The 16,237-nt window shown below is 54.4% G+C and overlaps 1 protein-coding gene and 1 pseudogene across 1 annotated transcript; one reads left to right on the top strand and one right to left on the bottom strand.

The window, feature by feature from the left end:
- LOC116807532 (uncharacterized) overlaps positions 1-16,237 on the bottom strand; it is a 1,256,502-nt pseudogene that overhangs the window by 1,130,568 nt on the left and 109,697 nt on the right.
- LOC100222056 (uncharacterized) lies at positions 7,526-15,252 on the top strand. Its single transcript, XM_072921516.1, has 2 exons — positions 7,526-7,649; positions 14,110-15,252. The coding sequence occupies exon 2, from the start codon at positions 14,137-14,139 to the stop codon at positions 14,791-14,793; it is 657 nt and encodes a 218-aa protein (XP_072777617.1). The 5' UTR covers positions 7,526-7,649; positions 14,110-14,136; the 3' UTR covers positions 14,794-15,252.

Genomic DNA, 16,237 nt, shown 5'->3' with positions numbered 1-16,237 from the left:
TGATTGGTTGCATATGGTCCCTGCCCAGTCAGCATATCTGGCTGGACTCCATAAAAGGGGTCTCCCACATTTGTGTGTTTGTTGGCCTCTTCAATTGCCACCCGCCTCCATTCCCTTTCAAACATGAGAAACTGGGAAGGTGTCAGGAGCAGGGATGCAATGTTAGATGAATCACCAGGACAAAGCACATCTGCTGTGAATATATACTGAATGATGTTCCTGGCTGCTTCTGATCTGATCCCATAAGTGGTGACTGTCTGCTTAGCTGATTGTAGGATTTTCCAGTCATGGGGCTCCCAGATGGCATTCCCATTAGACACTATGACAGGACAAGCCAGGGAGCTGACAGCCTTCCAGTCACCATCCAAAAGAGCATCCTTCACAACTGATGCCCATCGGGACTGCAATGGATTTTTTAAAACTGCTGGCAATGCCAATTGCTGGCCAGTGGAAGGTTCCACTGGTTGAGCCTGACGATTTGAGAGGGTGGCAAGGCGGGCTATTTCTTTCTGTAACATATTTGGTCTTTGTATCTTGTTCTGTGATCGCTTGTCCCTGCTGCAATTGACAACAGAAAGGTCTGGTTCTGAGTCGTCAGAATCTGAACTCGGTGGGAGGGGGCAGCGTAGAGCTACCGTGGTGGAATGGGAACTGGCATTTTCAGGGCTCCACTCTGGTGTTGTTTGGGTGGCTGCTTCTGCCATTTCGCTAGCATTGGGGTGCCCAGCCCCTCCAACTCGCGCCGGGTTGTTTGCCGCTGCCGCCGCCGGCGGGTACTGGCAAGCCGCTCCTCTGCGTCTGCACACACCCGCGGCAGCTGCCGCTGCTGCCGCTGCGGGGGGGCGAGGGGCCAGCGCCGCCTCGCTCCCTTCTCCGCCCTGGTCTCTGCCTTGATCTCCGCCCCTGAGTTCCTCCTCCTGACTCAGCCCTGTTTCGTCACCAACTCCGCCTGCCTCCTCAGGTGTCTCCCCGCCTCCCGAGGGACCCGGGAGGGTCACTTCCTGGTCTGCCTCATTCCGCGGAACCGCCGAGCTGTTAACATCCGCCGCTTGCGAGCACACTTCCGCTCCGGGCGCGGCCACATTTTTGCTTTGTCTCGCGCCGGCCGGCCCTGCGCCGCCTGGCTCTGTGCTTCCCTCCAAACGAGCAACAACATCCCTGACAGAGGGACTGACTGGAGCTTTCTGCCCTCGCACTTGCCGCATATTACAAACATTAAAAAATTTTTCAACCCGAGATGGCTTTTGAGCTTCTATCTGTTCTGATGTGGATTGCTCAAATGCCTGAATTGCAGCTTCTGCTGCTTTTTTCTCCGCGGCCATGCTCTGTAAGGTATGTAAAACTTTTTTCCAAACGCCTCCGAGCTCCAATAGTGTTTTCTTGTCTTTTCCGCCCTCTATCACTGCATCCCAAAGCAGCTGCCCCAACTCTTGCCATTCGGTTTCACTAAAAATCAGCAAAGGTTTTTGCAGCTTGCCTTTGCTTCTTGCCAAAAGGACCAACTGTTCTAAATCGGCTTCTTTAACTTTTTCAGCTCTCTTTGAGAGAATATGAAAGAGAAGCCGCACTGAAGCCTGCAGATCCCCATCCATGGTGAACTTTCACCCTCTCTTTCTGTCCGCAGCTTACCTCCAAACCTCCGCGGGTTGCTTCGCTCTCGCTTTTCTTCGGCAAGGCAGCAACTCCGCTCCAGCTTCCCGGCCCCGGCCACGTCCACACCCGCCGTTCGGGTCCTTTGTGAACGCTGAGGTCTTCCCACTGCTCCAACGGACTCTCGCAAACAAACAACAATGCGAAGAGTCTTTTTCCTCCCGTTGGGAAACTGCCCAATTCGGAGTTTGGAGACTTCTGCTCCGTTCCACTTGATCCCCGTTCACAAAAAGTGAATTTGGGATCCCGGTCCCGTCACCATGAGGCGATTTGGACCTGAATTTTCGTCGCGCGACTCAAACCCGACTGCCCGTTACTCTAAAAGTAATTTGGCAGCCTTTTCGGAGCCTCCTGAGTCCCTGTTCGGGCGCCACTTAAAGCCAGGGAATCTCAGAAAAACGGAAAGCTGGACAAGACAAACGCACATCCAACCAATATGATTAATGCAACGTTCTCCGTTTATTCAAGATAAGGCGGTAGTTTATATAAGCTTCCACATAGTTTACAGAAACAAAGACACTCTAATTGGTAGGCTAACATTGTTTACCTTTTCCTTAAAACGGCCTACACTTTACACCATAAAACCTATACTAATTCACACCCAGACAACCCAGTGGTCCCCACAACACCTTAAGACTATTTCTATCTGCGCCACAAGCTCTGAATTTCTAACTGCGTCAGAGGCTTTGAAGGCCCCACCAGGCCTCAATCTGAGGCCTAGCCTGGAGTAGCTCAACTTTCACAATTCATGTCCTCTTTCTCTCAAAAATGCTGCAACACTGTCCAGACAGGTTACCTACCCAAAACCCCCAAAACACCTACCAAAGACCCGAGAACCAGCAGCGCTACCAGCAGTGTTTGGGAAACTCCCAGTGGAGCGCGGCCAGGCCCCGCACAAAGACAACAAATCAAAAGCCATCCAGACCCAACCATGCATCATCCCAGGAGATTCCAGGCCACCTGGAGGGGATCCAACCCACGGAGGGACACAGATGGGAACACGACGCCAGTTGGTAACTGCTTTGTCCATTGACTTTAATGATAAGGATGTTTATCGTGTTCCCACAGGAAAGCATGGGCCAAAAGGGGCTTTTTTTTGACATTTTAATTATAGGTGACACTCTCCATGGCCCAGAGGAAATCTTTGTTGTTCCAAAAGTACAAACAGTGCACCCAGGACAAGAAATCTCAGTCCAGCTGTGCTGCACAGACTCACAATTTTTCCTTTCATGAGGAATTCTGATCGCACAAGCCTTTCTACTCCCAAAGAATCACAGGGAACAGCTTCCTCTCAACCCTACAGAATGTGGGCACAAATTGTGGGACCAAGTAAGCCTAATAGCGAGTGTGGTCTATGCTACAGAGGAGAGAAGATCCACCTCCCAGGGATGCTGGACACTGGTGCGGATGTGACCATCATCACTCACTCGGAATGGCCGACACAGTGGGAACTATAACTGGTGCAATTACACCGCTCAGGTGATCTCTGCATCCTCTCTCCACCCCAAAGTATTACCCAAGGGAACGTTTCTCATCTGTGGTAACCGACTATGGGATGGGAACCCCTTGCAGCTCCAGGGAGGTCCTTGTAGCCTTGGAAAACTTTCTACCCTTACTCCAAATATCACCTTGTTATGTAATTGGAAAAAAGAAAGCAAATTAAAACACTACAAAAGATCCTACACAGAATTTGATGAAAATTCCAATCCAAAATTATACGATGGAACAAACCAAAAAAGATTGCAGTCTCCCTCTTCCTACCCTGGGTAGCTGCAGCCCTTGGTGAAATAAATCACTTAGGGTGCTGGCTCAGCAAGCAAGCCAATGCTACCTCTGCCACCCTAAGTGATCTTTTAAAGGAAGAAGAAACCACGAGACTTCCTACTGCTAGCCCACGGACATGGCTGCCAATACTTTGAAGGGATGCGTTGCATCAATCTCCCTTCACGCTCAGAATCCATCCACGCAAACATCCAGAAACTGAAGGAACTTGTGAAGGACTTAAAAGTAGAAAGCAACCCAGACTGGGTCAATGACCTTTTTGGTCAGAGGGGATTAATGGGATAGGGTACATCTTTGGCTAAGGGAATTTTGTGGATTTTCATTCTAATTGTGATTTTGTTAGCTATGTTCTCATGCCTTGTCCACTGTTTTAAAAGAACTATAGGGCACGCCTTTTTACTAAATACAGAAAGTGGAGTTGCAGCAGTCAGAGGCCCTGCAAGGCTTCCCTGGCGGTCCTCACCTAAGATAAGAAATGCCTAAGTCACGGTGATGGGACCAAAGAAGCCCCTCTTCTGCATTCAGACCCTTCTTATCTCTCTGTAATAAGGCTATTGGTCGTATTCTTCTTAACTCTGGCGACTGGACAATTTCCAACACCCCAGTACCCCATATAAAGGCCCATTTCTGCCCAGTTCAGCAGAAGAACTGTCACTGAATCCCTTCAGAGGAGCTGGCAATAAAGGACATCGCTGTGGAACCACATACAGCCTTTTCCTCTCTCTATCCCTGTGTGTCTGCAGGAGGCACTTGTGAGCACAGAGCGAAATCACCAAGAGCTGAACTCACAGAGCTGAAATCACTCCAGAGGTGCTCGCTAAGTTGCCTGTGGCTGGGAGCTGAGCCGAGGGACCCAGACAGGCTGAGCCTGACAGCGCAGCGCTATCCGGACACCCACGGCAGCGGCAGCCCGGGGGTCAGATGGACCCCTGGGACCCCAGGCTGCATTAACCAGGAGTGACTGGGATCACAGAGGAACCATAAAGGAAGTTACTGCAATAATACTGGGACTATCTGGGAGTGACTGGAATCATACTGGGAGTGACTGGAATCATACTGGGTGACTTGGAGTGACTGGGACCTTACTGGGGGCAAATGGTACTGTAATGAGAGTGACTGGGTTCATACTGGGATCATACTGGGAAGGACGGGAACCATACTGGGAGTGCCTGGAACTATTATAGGGGTGAATGGGAACACCTGGGAACATGCTGGGATCATGCTGGGATCACACTGGGAGTGACCGGGATGATACTGGGATCACACTGAGTGTAACTGGAAGTGAGTGGGACCATACTGGGGGTGACTGGGAGCCACAGGGCCCATGCTGGGAGTGGCCTGGGGGGAACTGGGGGAACTGGCCCAGCTGGGGCTCAGGGTTGTTCTCCCCCAGGGCTGCCCCAGGTCCTGCTGCCACACCTGGCCCCACAGAGCTGAGGGACAGGGCACAGCTGAGGGACAGGGCACAGCCAGGGAACACGGCCTGGCCGAGGGACACTGAGCCCCAGCACTTTGGGCTGTTGCCCTTGGGCTCCCAGCACAGGCCCAGGGGCAGAATCCCCTCCAGAAACTGCTGTTTGCTTTCAGCTCTGCTCTGAAACATTCCCCAGGAGCCCCTGCAGTGGCTTCAGCCCAGCCGGGTGCCCAGGGCCACCAAAGCCGCTCCGGCAGTGCCCTCCTGCCCTGGGCAGGGCACGGAACACCCAAGGAAAGGCTTGTGCTGGGCTCAGGGCAGGGACAGGGCACTCCCCTGGTGCAGCTACGGGCACAGCAGAGCCAGCCTGGGCAAAGGATTGGGATCAATGTCCCATGGAATCCCAGCAGGGATTACTTCTCATTGCACAGCTCTCATTGGATTGGTTATCAATTCCAATCATTTCCCCATGGAATTCCCATGGCGGTGGGTTAGGGAGGAGATCCATCCATGGAATTCTCACCTGACTGGGATGAGAGTGAGATCTGGCCATGGAAATTCCATGGCAATTCCTGCATTCCCAAGTCCCCCATTCCTGAATCCCCCATTCCCATAGGAATTGCCCTTCCCTTCCCACACCCACCTTTGTGCTCCAGAGCCTCCCGACCATATCTGATGTATTTTGGGGGCCTTTCCACACAGGTGTGTCCCAGGTAATGCTTCATCTGCTCCACCATGATCCCTCTGGATTCCCAGCACCTCTGGGATATCCAGAGAGCACCGCTGGACACTGCAAAGCTCCCAGATCCCAGCAGGAAAGAGATGAAATCCCAGCCCTCGTAGCCGTACTGGTGGGATCCATGGACGCTCTGTTGGACAGGAGGTCACAGCTGGAAACCCCCTGCACTGTGTGGAGACCTGGGAACAAGGAGAGAACAGACCCATGGAGTCGTGTCCCAGCCCCTGGGAGCCCCTTGGAGCTCCCTGGATTCCCATCTCAGCCCCACAGATCCCTCCCATCCCCAGAGATCCCATCCCAGCCCCTCAGAGTCCTCCATTCCCACTGATCCCAGCCCAGCCCCGGCTCCCCCCACTGCCCCTGCTCTGGTTGTACCGGCCCCGTCTCCAGGTCACTGTCAGCCACGGGCCAGTTCCTGTCCTTGAGCAGGGTCTGGCTGTCCCAATATCCCAGCTCTGGCTATCCCAATATCCCAGTTCTGGCTATCCCAATATCCCAGCTCTGGTTATCCCAATGTCCCAGCTCTGGCTGTCCCAATATCCCAGCTCTGGCTGTCCCAATACCCCAGCTCTGGTTATCCCAATATCCCAGCTCTGACTATCCCAATATCCCAGTTCTGGCTATCCCAATATCCCAGCTCTGGCTATCCCAATATCCCAGTTCTGGCTATCCCAATATCCCAGCTCTGGCTATCCCAATATCCCAGCTCTGGCTGTCCCAATATCCCAGCTCAGCTCCCACCCCCATCCCCGGTGTCTGTGCCTCCATCCGGCCCCGCTCGCTGCCGCAGCGCTCACGGGGGGTCCCGTCCACCTCCCCCACAATCAAGGACTGGGGGACCCCCGGGCCGGGCTCTGACAGCGCCACTTCCAGGAACTGCAGGGAGTGGAAAACTGGGGGGACATGGAGATTTGGGGGAGCTGAGGGGGCTGAGAGTTTGGGGATCCAGGGGGGTCCACAGGCCAAGGAAAGGGGGGACCTGCAGAGCTGGCAGAGCTGGGAAGGAGGTTCAGGGGCTGAGAGCCAAGGAAAGGGGGTGCAGGGACTGGTAGAGCTGGGATGGGGTGTCCAGGGAATCCTGTGCCCAGGAAAGGGGATGCCAGCGCTCCTGAGTGTAAGGAAAGGAGGAGCTGGGGGCTGGGAAAGGCAGGAATGGGGACCCAGGGGTCCCAGGTCAGGGAAAAGGGTGGGGCTGGGGGTTGGGAGAGGCAGGGGATGGGAACAGGTTGTGTTGGTGCCGGATAAGGGGGTGCAGGGGGGTCTCAGTGCTGGGCAAAGGGGTAAAAGGGTGTCTTGGTTCTCAGGAATGGGGGCGCAGGGGGGGTCTCAGGGTCACGGAAATGGGGGGGCAGGGATGGAGAGGTAGAAGGGAGTTCCAGGGGTCCTTGAGCCCAGGAAAGGGGAGTCCAGGGTTTCCCAAAAAGGGGTACCAGGGTGGGGACACCCGGGGTGTTTGGGAAGGGGGAGTTCAGAGGGTCTCTGGTTTTGCACAAAGGTGGGGCTGGGGGCTGGGAAAGGCAGCAATGGGGGTCCAAGGTGTTCCAAGGCGTTCCAGGATCAGGCACACGGGAAATCTAGAGGCTGGGAGCAGGGAAAAGGGGAGCAGAGGGCCCTGATGTCCGGAAATGGGGGATTCAGGGGGGTCCCTGTGCAGGATAAGGGGAGCAGGGGGGGTCCCGGTGCCGGCAATGGCGATTCAGGGTCTCGGTGCCCGGGGTCCCACTTCCCCCTCGCCCGCCAGGAGCGCCCCCAGCCCCAGCGCTGGAGCCACCGCGCTGCTCCTCCTCACTCCCAGTATGATCCCAGAAGGATCAGTCACCCAGGAGCTGCTCCCAGTATGATCCCAGTACAGCCCAGTCACTCCTGGCATCCCCCCACCCCTCTCTGCGTTCCGACCTGTCCCGGCTCCATCCCCGCCCCTCCCGCGGCTGCGGGGAGGAGGAGGAGGAGGGAGGAAGAGGCGGAGCGGCAGCGGGAGCAGCAGGAGGAGGGGGAGGATGAACCGCGGGGCTCCGGCTCTGTCTGAACTCGCAGCACCCCGGGAGCGTCGCCCCCATCCCGCAGGTGCCCGGGCAGGGGGAGCTGGCCCCAAATATCCCGGGGCTCCCTGGGTTTGGGGTTTCTGGGGGGATGTTTGGAGCTGGCGGGGCTCCAAGGCCGAGCCGCAGCTGCCCTCGGGGGGACATCGGGGGTCCCCGGGAGGTGTTTTTGGGGGGTCCCGGTGCAGGTGGCGGCAGAGCCCCGGCGGGGCCGGGGGGATGCGGGTCCCCCCGCGGTGCGGGTTGGGCTTCCCGGCCGGGCCCTCCGAGCTCTGCCGGGGCCGCGTGGGGACCGCGCGGGAGCGGCGGGAGCGGCGGGGGGACCCCGGATTTGGGGAGCCCCGGGAGAGCCGCGGCTTCCCTGGGCGGGAGCGCAGAGAGAGGAGAGCCCCAGGAGCCCCAGCGGGGACCCCGAGAGGGGGGACCCCTGGCAGTGAAGTTTTCACAACATTCTCCATTTGCTGTTTCCCTTTGCAGCTTCAGCCATTTCTGTTTCAGAGTCAGATCCTCACCATGGGCTCTGCCTTCAGCTGTGCAGATTCCATCTGTGCAAGCAGGCAGAGCTTGGGGTGAGGGGCAGAGGGAATCAGCCAATTCCTGCCCCAGGCAAGAAGAGCCAGGTACATTGTCCCCCCTTTGCCCCAGCAGTGTTAATTTGCATTTCTAAAGCTCCTCGTGGGTGCCTGGAATGCAGCTTCTCTTCCAGAGCAGCTTCAGCAGCCTCACATGTGGCCCCCCCACAACCTGCTGATTTTTTTTTTCCTTCAGATCATCTGTTTACTGTTTATGGGTAAAAGGGTCACACTTAAATCTCTTCTAGTTTTACGAAGTGCAGCCTAAAGGTGAACGTTGAAAAATGCAGACCAAAATTTTGGTATCTCTAAGAGCCACATAAAACACAGACAAAAAAAATTCCAAAGCAATTCACTTTCTTCTCTTTCTCCTCGGAGTAAAAACTCATTCTCACATCCCTGACCAAACCCAACCGGCAATATAGAAGTAGGATTATTACAAAAAATACTCCAATGCTATAAACTTTGCACTGAAACTGCAGGAAAAAAGAAAAACTCTACCACTATGTTTAGTGGAAGAGTCAAGGCATTCCTTAATTCTGGCCAGGATGTGCTGCAGAAATCATTCCATCCCCACAAAGCCCGGGCGTGCAGAGAAAATCGTTCCATGACACGTGGGTTTTACTTGATTTTTCCCGAACTTGATACAGTCTGAACCAGTCTAAATCCACTGGTTAAATGTTATGTAGTTTCAGGCTGTGCAGTTTTTAGTATTTGGTTTCCTTGTGGCCCCGGATTTCTTTGCTTCTGCTGTTAATGAGGTGGGAAGTGCTGATTTCCTTCTCAGCCTTTTGCAGACCAGGTGTCTGCAGCCCTGGCAGTGTCTGGGGTAGGTGTTGGTTGCTGTTTGCTGCTGGGGTTGATGTTTTGCTGCTGGTCGTTATCTTTGTGGGTATCTTTTGGGCCATTCCCAGTGTGTTGAGATGTTAAACTCATCTCCATTGAGTGGTGTAACATCTCTTAACAAAACCTTTAACATTTCTTTCCCCAGAGCCAAGGCAAAGCAAGCCTGAGTAGAGAAATGAAAGGTTAACAATGTTAAAGTCTATGAGCTGGTGTATTTTCCATCAATGCCATGGCAGGCAGGGCAGTGTGTGAGTGTAAGTGAGAGCCAGAGTGGAATTGTCCCGTGCTCTTGCCCAGCAGCTGTGGCAGGGCAGGCCCAGAGAGCGCTGAAGCTGCAGCAGTGGCAGCAAGGGCTGTCCCCGGTGGCTGGAGCTGCCAAAGGAGGGTGGCCAGGCCGAGGATTTCAGCAGAGGATGTGTGGGCAGGCCCAGGGCCTTGTCCCGCTGTGGAGCCCTGGCTGCTGCTGCGCTGCCTTCAGTGCAGCTCAGTGGGGGCCTCCCATCCTCCTGCTGCAGGCGGGAAGTGCAAATCTCCGGGGCTGCAGAGACCTGGAGCCGAGGCTGAGGGGTCCCCCGTGCTCAGCTGTGCTGGCGGCTGTTTCTGGCCTCGGGGCCACTTGGCACGGGCCACGCCACTTGGCCACCAGTGGTGCTGCTCTGCACTCCTTAGGCAGGAGCCGATGTCCTGCTGGGATGTTGGCAAAAGCAAAGTGCCAAGGCAGGCTCTGTGCCAGCCCAGCTTCCTGGGGGAGAGATTGCACCAGAGACAGGATTCTGGCCACAGACTGCTTTAAATGTGCATCCCTTATCTCCACCCTGCACTAGGTGGAGAATTCTCAGGGTAAGGAATTCCTGAGATCAATTCCAAGGGGAAATAATTGAATATCTGCCCTGGGTCTGGCTCTTCTTCTTGCCCAAGCCAATGGCAAAAGCCGTACCCATGGCATCTTGGTTTCTATCCCCAGCTTCCAAAGGTGTTTCTTTCTTTCCCCTTTCATTCTTTGTACCCAGCCTGAGCTCTGGGGGTGCCAGGGGTTCTGGAGGTCCCATTGTATTCCTAAAGCTGCCATAACCCCCTGGAGGATCTTTCCTGTAAAATGAGCTCTGCTGTCTGAGTCTCTTTCATTTTCAATGCCTTTTATTGGAATGATTTCTTTTAGAAATATCTTTAAAAGTGATCCAGGGGTTGCTGAGCAATCAGAATTGCATTTGCCCCCTGTTAGGTGAGATGGTGTCACCAGAAGATATTGAAGCCTTCCTGCTCAGGGCATTTCAGTTCCAGGCTCTTACAAGCACACACAGCTGTGCCAGTTGAGCTGACCATGGGGGGTAACCTGGGCTTTGTCTGATTCCCTTTCCTCAATAACAGCGTGTCTTGGAACTCTTTTCCCTTCTGCTGCCCTTGAAGAGCCATCCACAAAGACATTTTCTGCCTCAGGCCAGGCAATGTCTCCTGAATCTCCCCCAGGCTGGGTCTGGAGCTGTGTCACTTGAATGCAGTGCTGGGTTTCTTCCCAGCCCCTCTGGGGGCTGTTCAAACAGGAGGCTGGGTTAAACCCTTCCCCTGTCCTCAGTTCTGAATCCTCCTGTGCCACTGAACAAGTTTCACACTGTAATAACCGAGCACTGCTCATCCATTGCGAGGCTCTTTTGGTTATCAAAGCTTGAACTTGATGGCAGACTGGAACAGTTGGAGATCCTGTTGTCATCAGGTTTTGGGCCTCGGTTCCCGTTGAAGCTGTGGCTGAAAAATTCTGCAGGCAATGAGACCACTCTGGCCACTGGGTGAAACTTGTTGGCCCAGGAATTCCTTTGGCATTGCCCTGTTGAACATTCACCTACAATTCCAATTTCTTTTCTGAGTCTGGAAGAGCCACAGCTGAGGCATCAATATTTTTGGTTGTTCATTTTCTCAGGTTTTGCTCTCTTTCTCCTGTCCATACCACAGCATGGAGGCTGTCTGGGGTTAAAAAGTCCAGACATTTGACACAAAGGTACAGCAGCAATAACCTCTGTATCACCTTTTACAGTATTACAATGCCACCATCAACTTCCTTCCTAGTTAATATGAATCACAGTAGGAAGAAAAGAAATGGGTTTATTTCAAACCTATCCCCCACAGCTCCTAAGAGGGATTGAACAAATGATACCAGCTCAGCTTTCCCATTTATTCCCTTAATAATGAAAACACGCCTTTACAATTTTCCCCTCTTAGGTGTAAGATTCAGAGTGGATGGAGAGGCCCCTGTGTCCATCAGGAGAGGCCTCCTCTGGATGCAGACCCAGCCTGGATGTTCTCCAGGGCTGCAGTGTGGTGGGTCCCCGGTGGGATGGGAGCTCAGAGAGCCCTGACAATCCATGTCCATGCAGGGGTGGACTCGCTCCTCCTGAGGGTGCTGCTGTCTGTGCTTGCAGTGTCCTTGTGGGCTGCAGCTGGAGCCCTGACTCCTTCCCAGGGGCTGTTTGGGTGGGCTCTGCTCTGGCCAGGAGGGCAATGCCTCTGCCAGGTGCTTGTGGCCGAGGCCGTCCCCTGGGTGCTGGGGCCCCCTTGGGCCCTGGGGTTGGTCCCTCAGGGGCTGTGGGAACTCTGCCATGGCCTTTGCCTTCAGCTTGGCCTTTTGCTCATCCCTCCTTGCCTTCAGCTGCTGTGCCTTTGTGCCCAAGTGCTGCAGGGCCTTCTTCTGCCACTCCTGCAGCCCCGGTCACTGCCTGTGGGTGCTCATCCTCTGAGAGCTGCTGAGCTTTCTGCAAAATCTTTCCTTTCTGCAGGGACCCAAACCAAATCCTTCACAGAAAATCCTGAACCTTCCATGTGCACTCTGCATTTCCCAGATGTTCCTTTGTTTTGCTCCTTGTGCTCAGGGTCCCCTGCACAGCCCGTGTGGCAGAGCCGGTGCCTGTCCTGCCGCAGTGTCCAAAGGCGGCCCCCCCGGCGGGCAGGGCCGGCAGCTCCCCGGGGCCAGGCAGCGGCCGGGGCGTCCCGCAGCCTCCTGGGGGCCGGGGGCCACTGCCGGCCCTGCCCGGGGCTGGTGGGCTCAGGCAGCGCCCGGCGCTGAGCCCCGGCTGCCCCACAGCCCCGGCCCGGCCCCGCAGCTCCCCACAGGCCCCCAGCCCTGCTCCCGGTCCTGCACCTCTGCGCCCGCTGCTGCCGCTGCCCACCACAGAGAAACCCCTGACATCCTGACCTCCTGCTTTTCCTCTCCTGGAAACCGGGAATTCAAAGTATCAGCTGGCAAATTGTCAGGATAAGACCCTGCTGAAAAACATCCCCATCCTGAGTACTTTTCTGTTCCTCCTCTTTGCCATCATCCTTTTTCTTACCACACACATTCCTCCTGCTGCTTCTTGCCTGAACCATATTGCTGCACACTCCTCTTCACCCAATCTCTTCCCAGTGCACCAACACCATCCATCCCCTGTTGTCCAAATCCCTTCTCCCCTTCCCTTATTGCCCTCCTGGGTGTCCATGTCCTTAATTACCTCTAAGGGAATGTGCAAACTACCTCAGCATTCTCCCATGGGACCCTTCAGAGACATTTTGGGATCATCCTCCCTTTGGCCAGGACCCCTCCCTGGCTTTCCCTTTTCTTCCCTCCATGGGTGCCCTGCCGTGTTCACTCCCCGAAGATCCCAGGGCACTCACTGATGAGATTTTCAGTGCTCTCTCCCTGCTGACTCTTCACAGACCTCCCTGATGTGTCACTCGTCTGTCTCCTGGTCACTCCTGGGTCCCCAATCAATCCCCTGTGCCGCAGGGAGCCGATCACCCAAAGTGGGTGAGGCACCTTCAGCTGCACTCCCTGCCCCAGGGTGTGTGGAAAAATTGACATCACCAGAGGATTCTGTCCACAAAGCAGACAGAGGAGTCCTGTGAAATTAATTTCATTTCTAAAAATGGGAGAGGCCATGGGACATTCCCCATGGGATCTCTCCAATTGTTGGAGGACACAGCCTCCATTTCACCCTAATTCTCCTGGCCACATCTCCCTCTGCTTTCCCCATTGGCTGAAGTACTTGAGAGCTACAGACTTCCCGATCCAGCTACTACATACTCCCTTAATATGCTCCCTGCTTTTATATAGCAAATGATATTCATGGCTCTGTTAAGTCTTTGTTGTTCTTCTGGAAGTTCATTAATAGAGCAGGACCTTGGCTGAGCAGCAGTCTATGTCATCAATTAATAACATTTTCTAAAACCGATTCCTTCTCCTGTCACTCCCTTGTGTACATCTCCCTGGCCCTCTGAGCCTTCCCCAACTGGACTCCCCGCCTCGGCCCCATCGCCCCCGCGAGGGGAATTTGGGGAGGTGGGAGTGGGGCAGCGCCAAGGCCGGGCCCCCCCGCGCTGTCCTGGCGGGAGCGGCTGCAGTGGGGACCGAGTGCGGGCGGGAGCGGCCGAGAGCCCAGCGCTGCCCCAGCCCGACCTGCCCCAGCTCCATCCCTGCCCCTCGGCTGGGATGCTGTGGGTCTGGGGGGAAGAGGGAGCCGGCAGTGGGTGCTGGGCCTGGGGGCAGGAGGAGAAGGGAAGGAGAAGCAGGCTTGAGGAACAGAATGGTCAAACAATGTAGGTGGCAGGAGAAGGTGGGATTGTGCAGGAGAAGGAGGAATATCAGGAGGAAGAGGAGTGTGAGGAAGAGGAGAGACACCAGAGGAGGATGAGGAGGAGCAGAAAGAGGAAGCAGCAGAAGGTTCCACCCCTCCCTGTATCTGCAGCCTCCCCCCAGCCCCAGGAGCGTTGCTCCCCCCACATGCAGCAGGTGACTGTGGAGGGAGATCCAGGATTTTCAGGGGATGAATCTTGGTGTTTCTGAGCTTTCGTGGGCTAAATGTTGGTGCTTTGGTTTATGTGGCAGCTGAATCTTTATGTTTTGGAGGAGGCTTTTGCTGACTTGTGATGTTTGGGGAGTTTTTGATCTGTATCTTGAAGTTTGTGGGATTTTTGGGCTAAATCTTGGTGCTTTGGAGGTTCTTACAGACACAAGATTCCCAATGACTTCCTGAGATGAACTGAAGCACGGAAGAATCTCCAGTCCAAGGTGCTCTCCTCTTGTTTTTTACCCCAAACCAGGATTTTTCATTCCCTGGGCGTGTCTGGATGGAGGAGGAGGAAAAGCCCCAGAGATGCTGCAGGAGGAGGAGCTGCAAACCCAGCCCAGGGAGCTGCGGGGAGGAAAGAGCCCCCCTGAGCCAGGAAGGCGGGCGGAGATCCAGCCGGAGCTCGGAGCTGGTGGAGAAGTCTCATGGCAGGGAGAAGCCCCACAAGTGCTTGGAATGTGGGAAGGGTTTCAGTCGGAGCGACAACCTGATCCAGCACCAGAGGATCCACACTGGGGAAAGGCCCTACGAGTGTGGGGAGTGTGGGAAGAGGTTTCGGACCAGCTCCAATCTCCTCGTACATGAGCGGAGTCACACGAAGGAGAAGCCCTTCTGCTGCCCCGACTGCGGGAAGGGCTTCAGCCAAAACTCCAACCTCACCAGGCACCAGCGCATCCACACTGGGGAGAGGCCCTACGAGTGTCCCCAGTGTGGGAAGAGGTTCCAGACCAGCTCCAGTGTCCTCGTACATGAGCGGATTCACACAGAGGAGAGGCCCTTTCGCTGCCCCGACTGTGGGAAGGGCTTCAACCGCAACTCCAACCTCACCGTGCACCGGCGCATCCACACCGGGGAGAGGCCCTATGAGTGTGGGAAGTGTGGGAAGAGATTCTCCAGGAGCTCTCACTTGACCCAGCACCAACGGAGGCACCACTAACTGAAGCCCTGTGAGTGCCCCGAGTGAGGGAGGAGCTTGGAGTGAGGGAAGAGAGTGAGAGAAGAGCTTGCTGCGCTGCTCCAGCTCCATCCCCCATGGGAGGATCCGGGCTGGATGATCCCCAGTGACCCCCGTTGGACAGAGCCCTGGTGCCCCCGTATGGGGAATAAAACAGAGAGTAAAGCAATGGAGCTGATAAAGGGGCCCGATATCTGAGGCCTGACTGAGCCGAAACTGTGGGAGACACAGACACAGTTTAAGTCTCCCTGGGCAAGAAGTGACCAAGCAACATGGTGTGAGACTTTGTGATAAGATAAATGTTCCCAGGTTACTGTATGTCACAAAGAATGTGTTACCAATGGGAAATTGTTACCAAAAACAGAGCCCTATATAAGCACCATAGAAGTAAATCCCTGTATAAAAACCTGGTACACTCAATAAAATTGGCTTTGGTCTAAACTCGGATGTCCTCGTCTCTCTGTGGTGGATAACTGTCCTGGTTCAGGGCAAATTTAGGGAAAGAACCCTAAAAGGGTTCCCTTAGGAAAGCAGATTCAATTGGCCCTCCCCCCAACCAGTTCGGGAAGGATACCTCTTTGGAGGAAAGTGGAAAAAACCTGTTTATTAAACAAGCAAACTTAATATTAAACAATAAAACTTCCCGCCACTCCAAGAGAGAGATAAACTCAGAAAAATCCCCTGGGTTGCAGCTGGGCTCACTCAGTCTCTGATCAGTCCCTCCAGCGCTGGAAATGCCACGGCCCAGGCCCAGCCCACTGGGCCACAGGTGCTGCTGCTGCTGCTCTTCTGGGTGTTCAGTCCAGAGCAGGTCCAGAGAAAGGGAAAACACCACAGTCCAGGGAACTTCTTTGCCTCAGCTAGCTAAAACTAACTAGAAAAAAAGCAAAGGAGAGCTCTCTCGCTGTCTGTCCATCTGCAGATGAAACAGTCCAGGAGCAGGAATGTGGAGGAGGGAGTGCAGTTCTTGAAAACAAACTCCGCGCTTCTTCCCCCCCCACCCCCCTTCACTCCTGGAACAAGTCTTAAAGGTGTAGAACTTATTATTCAACATAAACAGAGCAGACAATTGGGGATAAAGGCATCATACAGTCAACCTAGGACATTCCACCCCTTATCCCCATATCGTCAGCTTACTACTAAAACTAATATATATATTCAAACCCTACAAACACATATATTATACATCCAATATACAGCTATACACAGACAATGGCAGTAATATTCAGCAAACAGTGATATTTACACATAGTTCTCACCCAACAATCAGATCTCCCTGAGGTACACATCGTGTTCTTCCATCTTTCTGCATTATCCACCATGTACAACCTGGTCCCTGTGCAAAGACAATCCCACGAATGGGTTTGTCTGTACTCGAGCCAGAACTGATCCACACTGATTTCCCTAACAAACCTCTGACATGTGC

The sequence above is a fragment of the Taeniopygia guttata genome, chromosome 37, assembly GCF_048771995.1.
Source record: "Taeniopygia guttata chromosome 37, bTaeGut7.mat, whole genome shotgun sequence".
Taxonomy (NCBI): Eukaryota; Metazoa; Chordata; class Aves; order Passeriformes; family Estrildidae; genus Taeniopygia; species Taeniopygia guttata.
Note: the sequence above shows the minus strand (reverse complement) of the source record. Positions and strands in the feature narration are given on the sequence as shown.

Excerpts from the sequence above, each read along its gene's own strand:
- LOC100222056 (XM_072921516.1), top strand. The coding sequence starts at position 14,137 with ATGGAGGAGGAGGAAAAGCCCCAGAGATGCTGCAGGAGGAGGAGCTGC.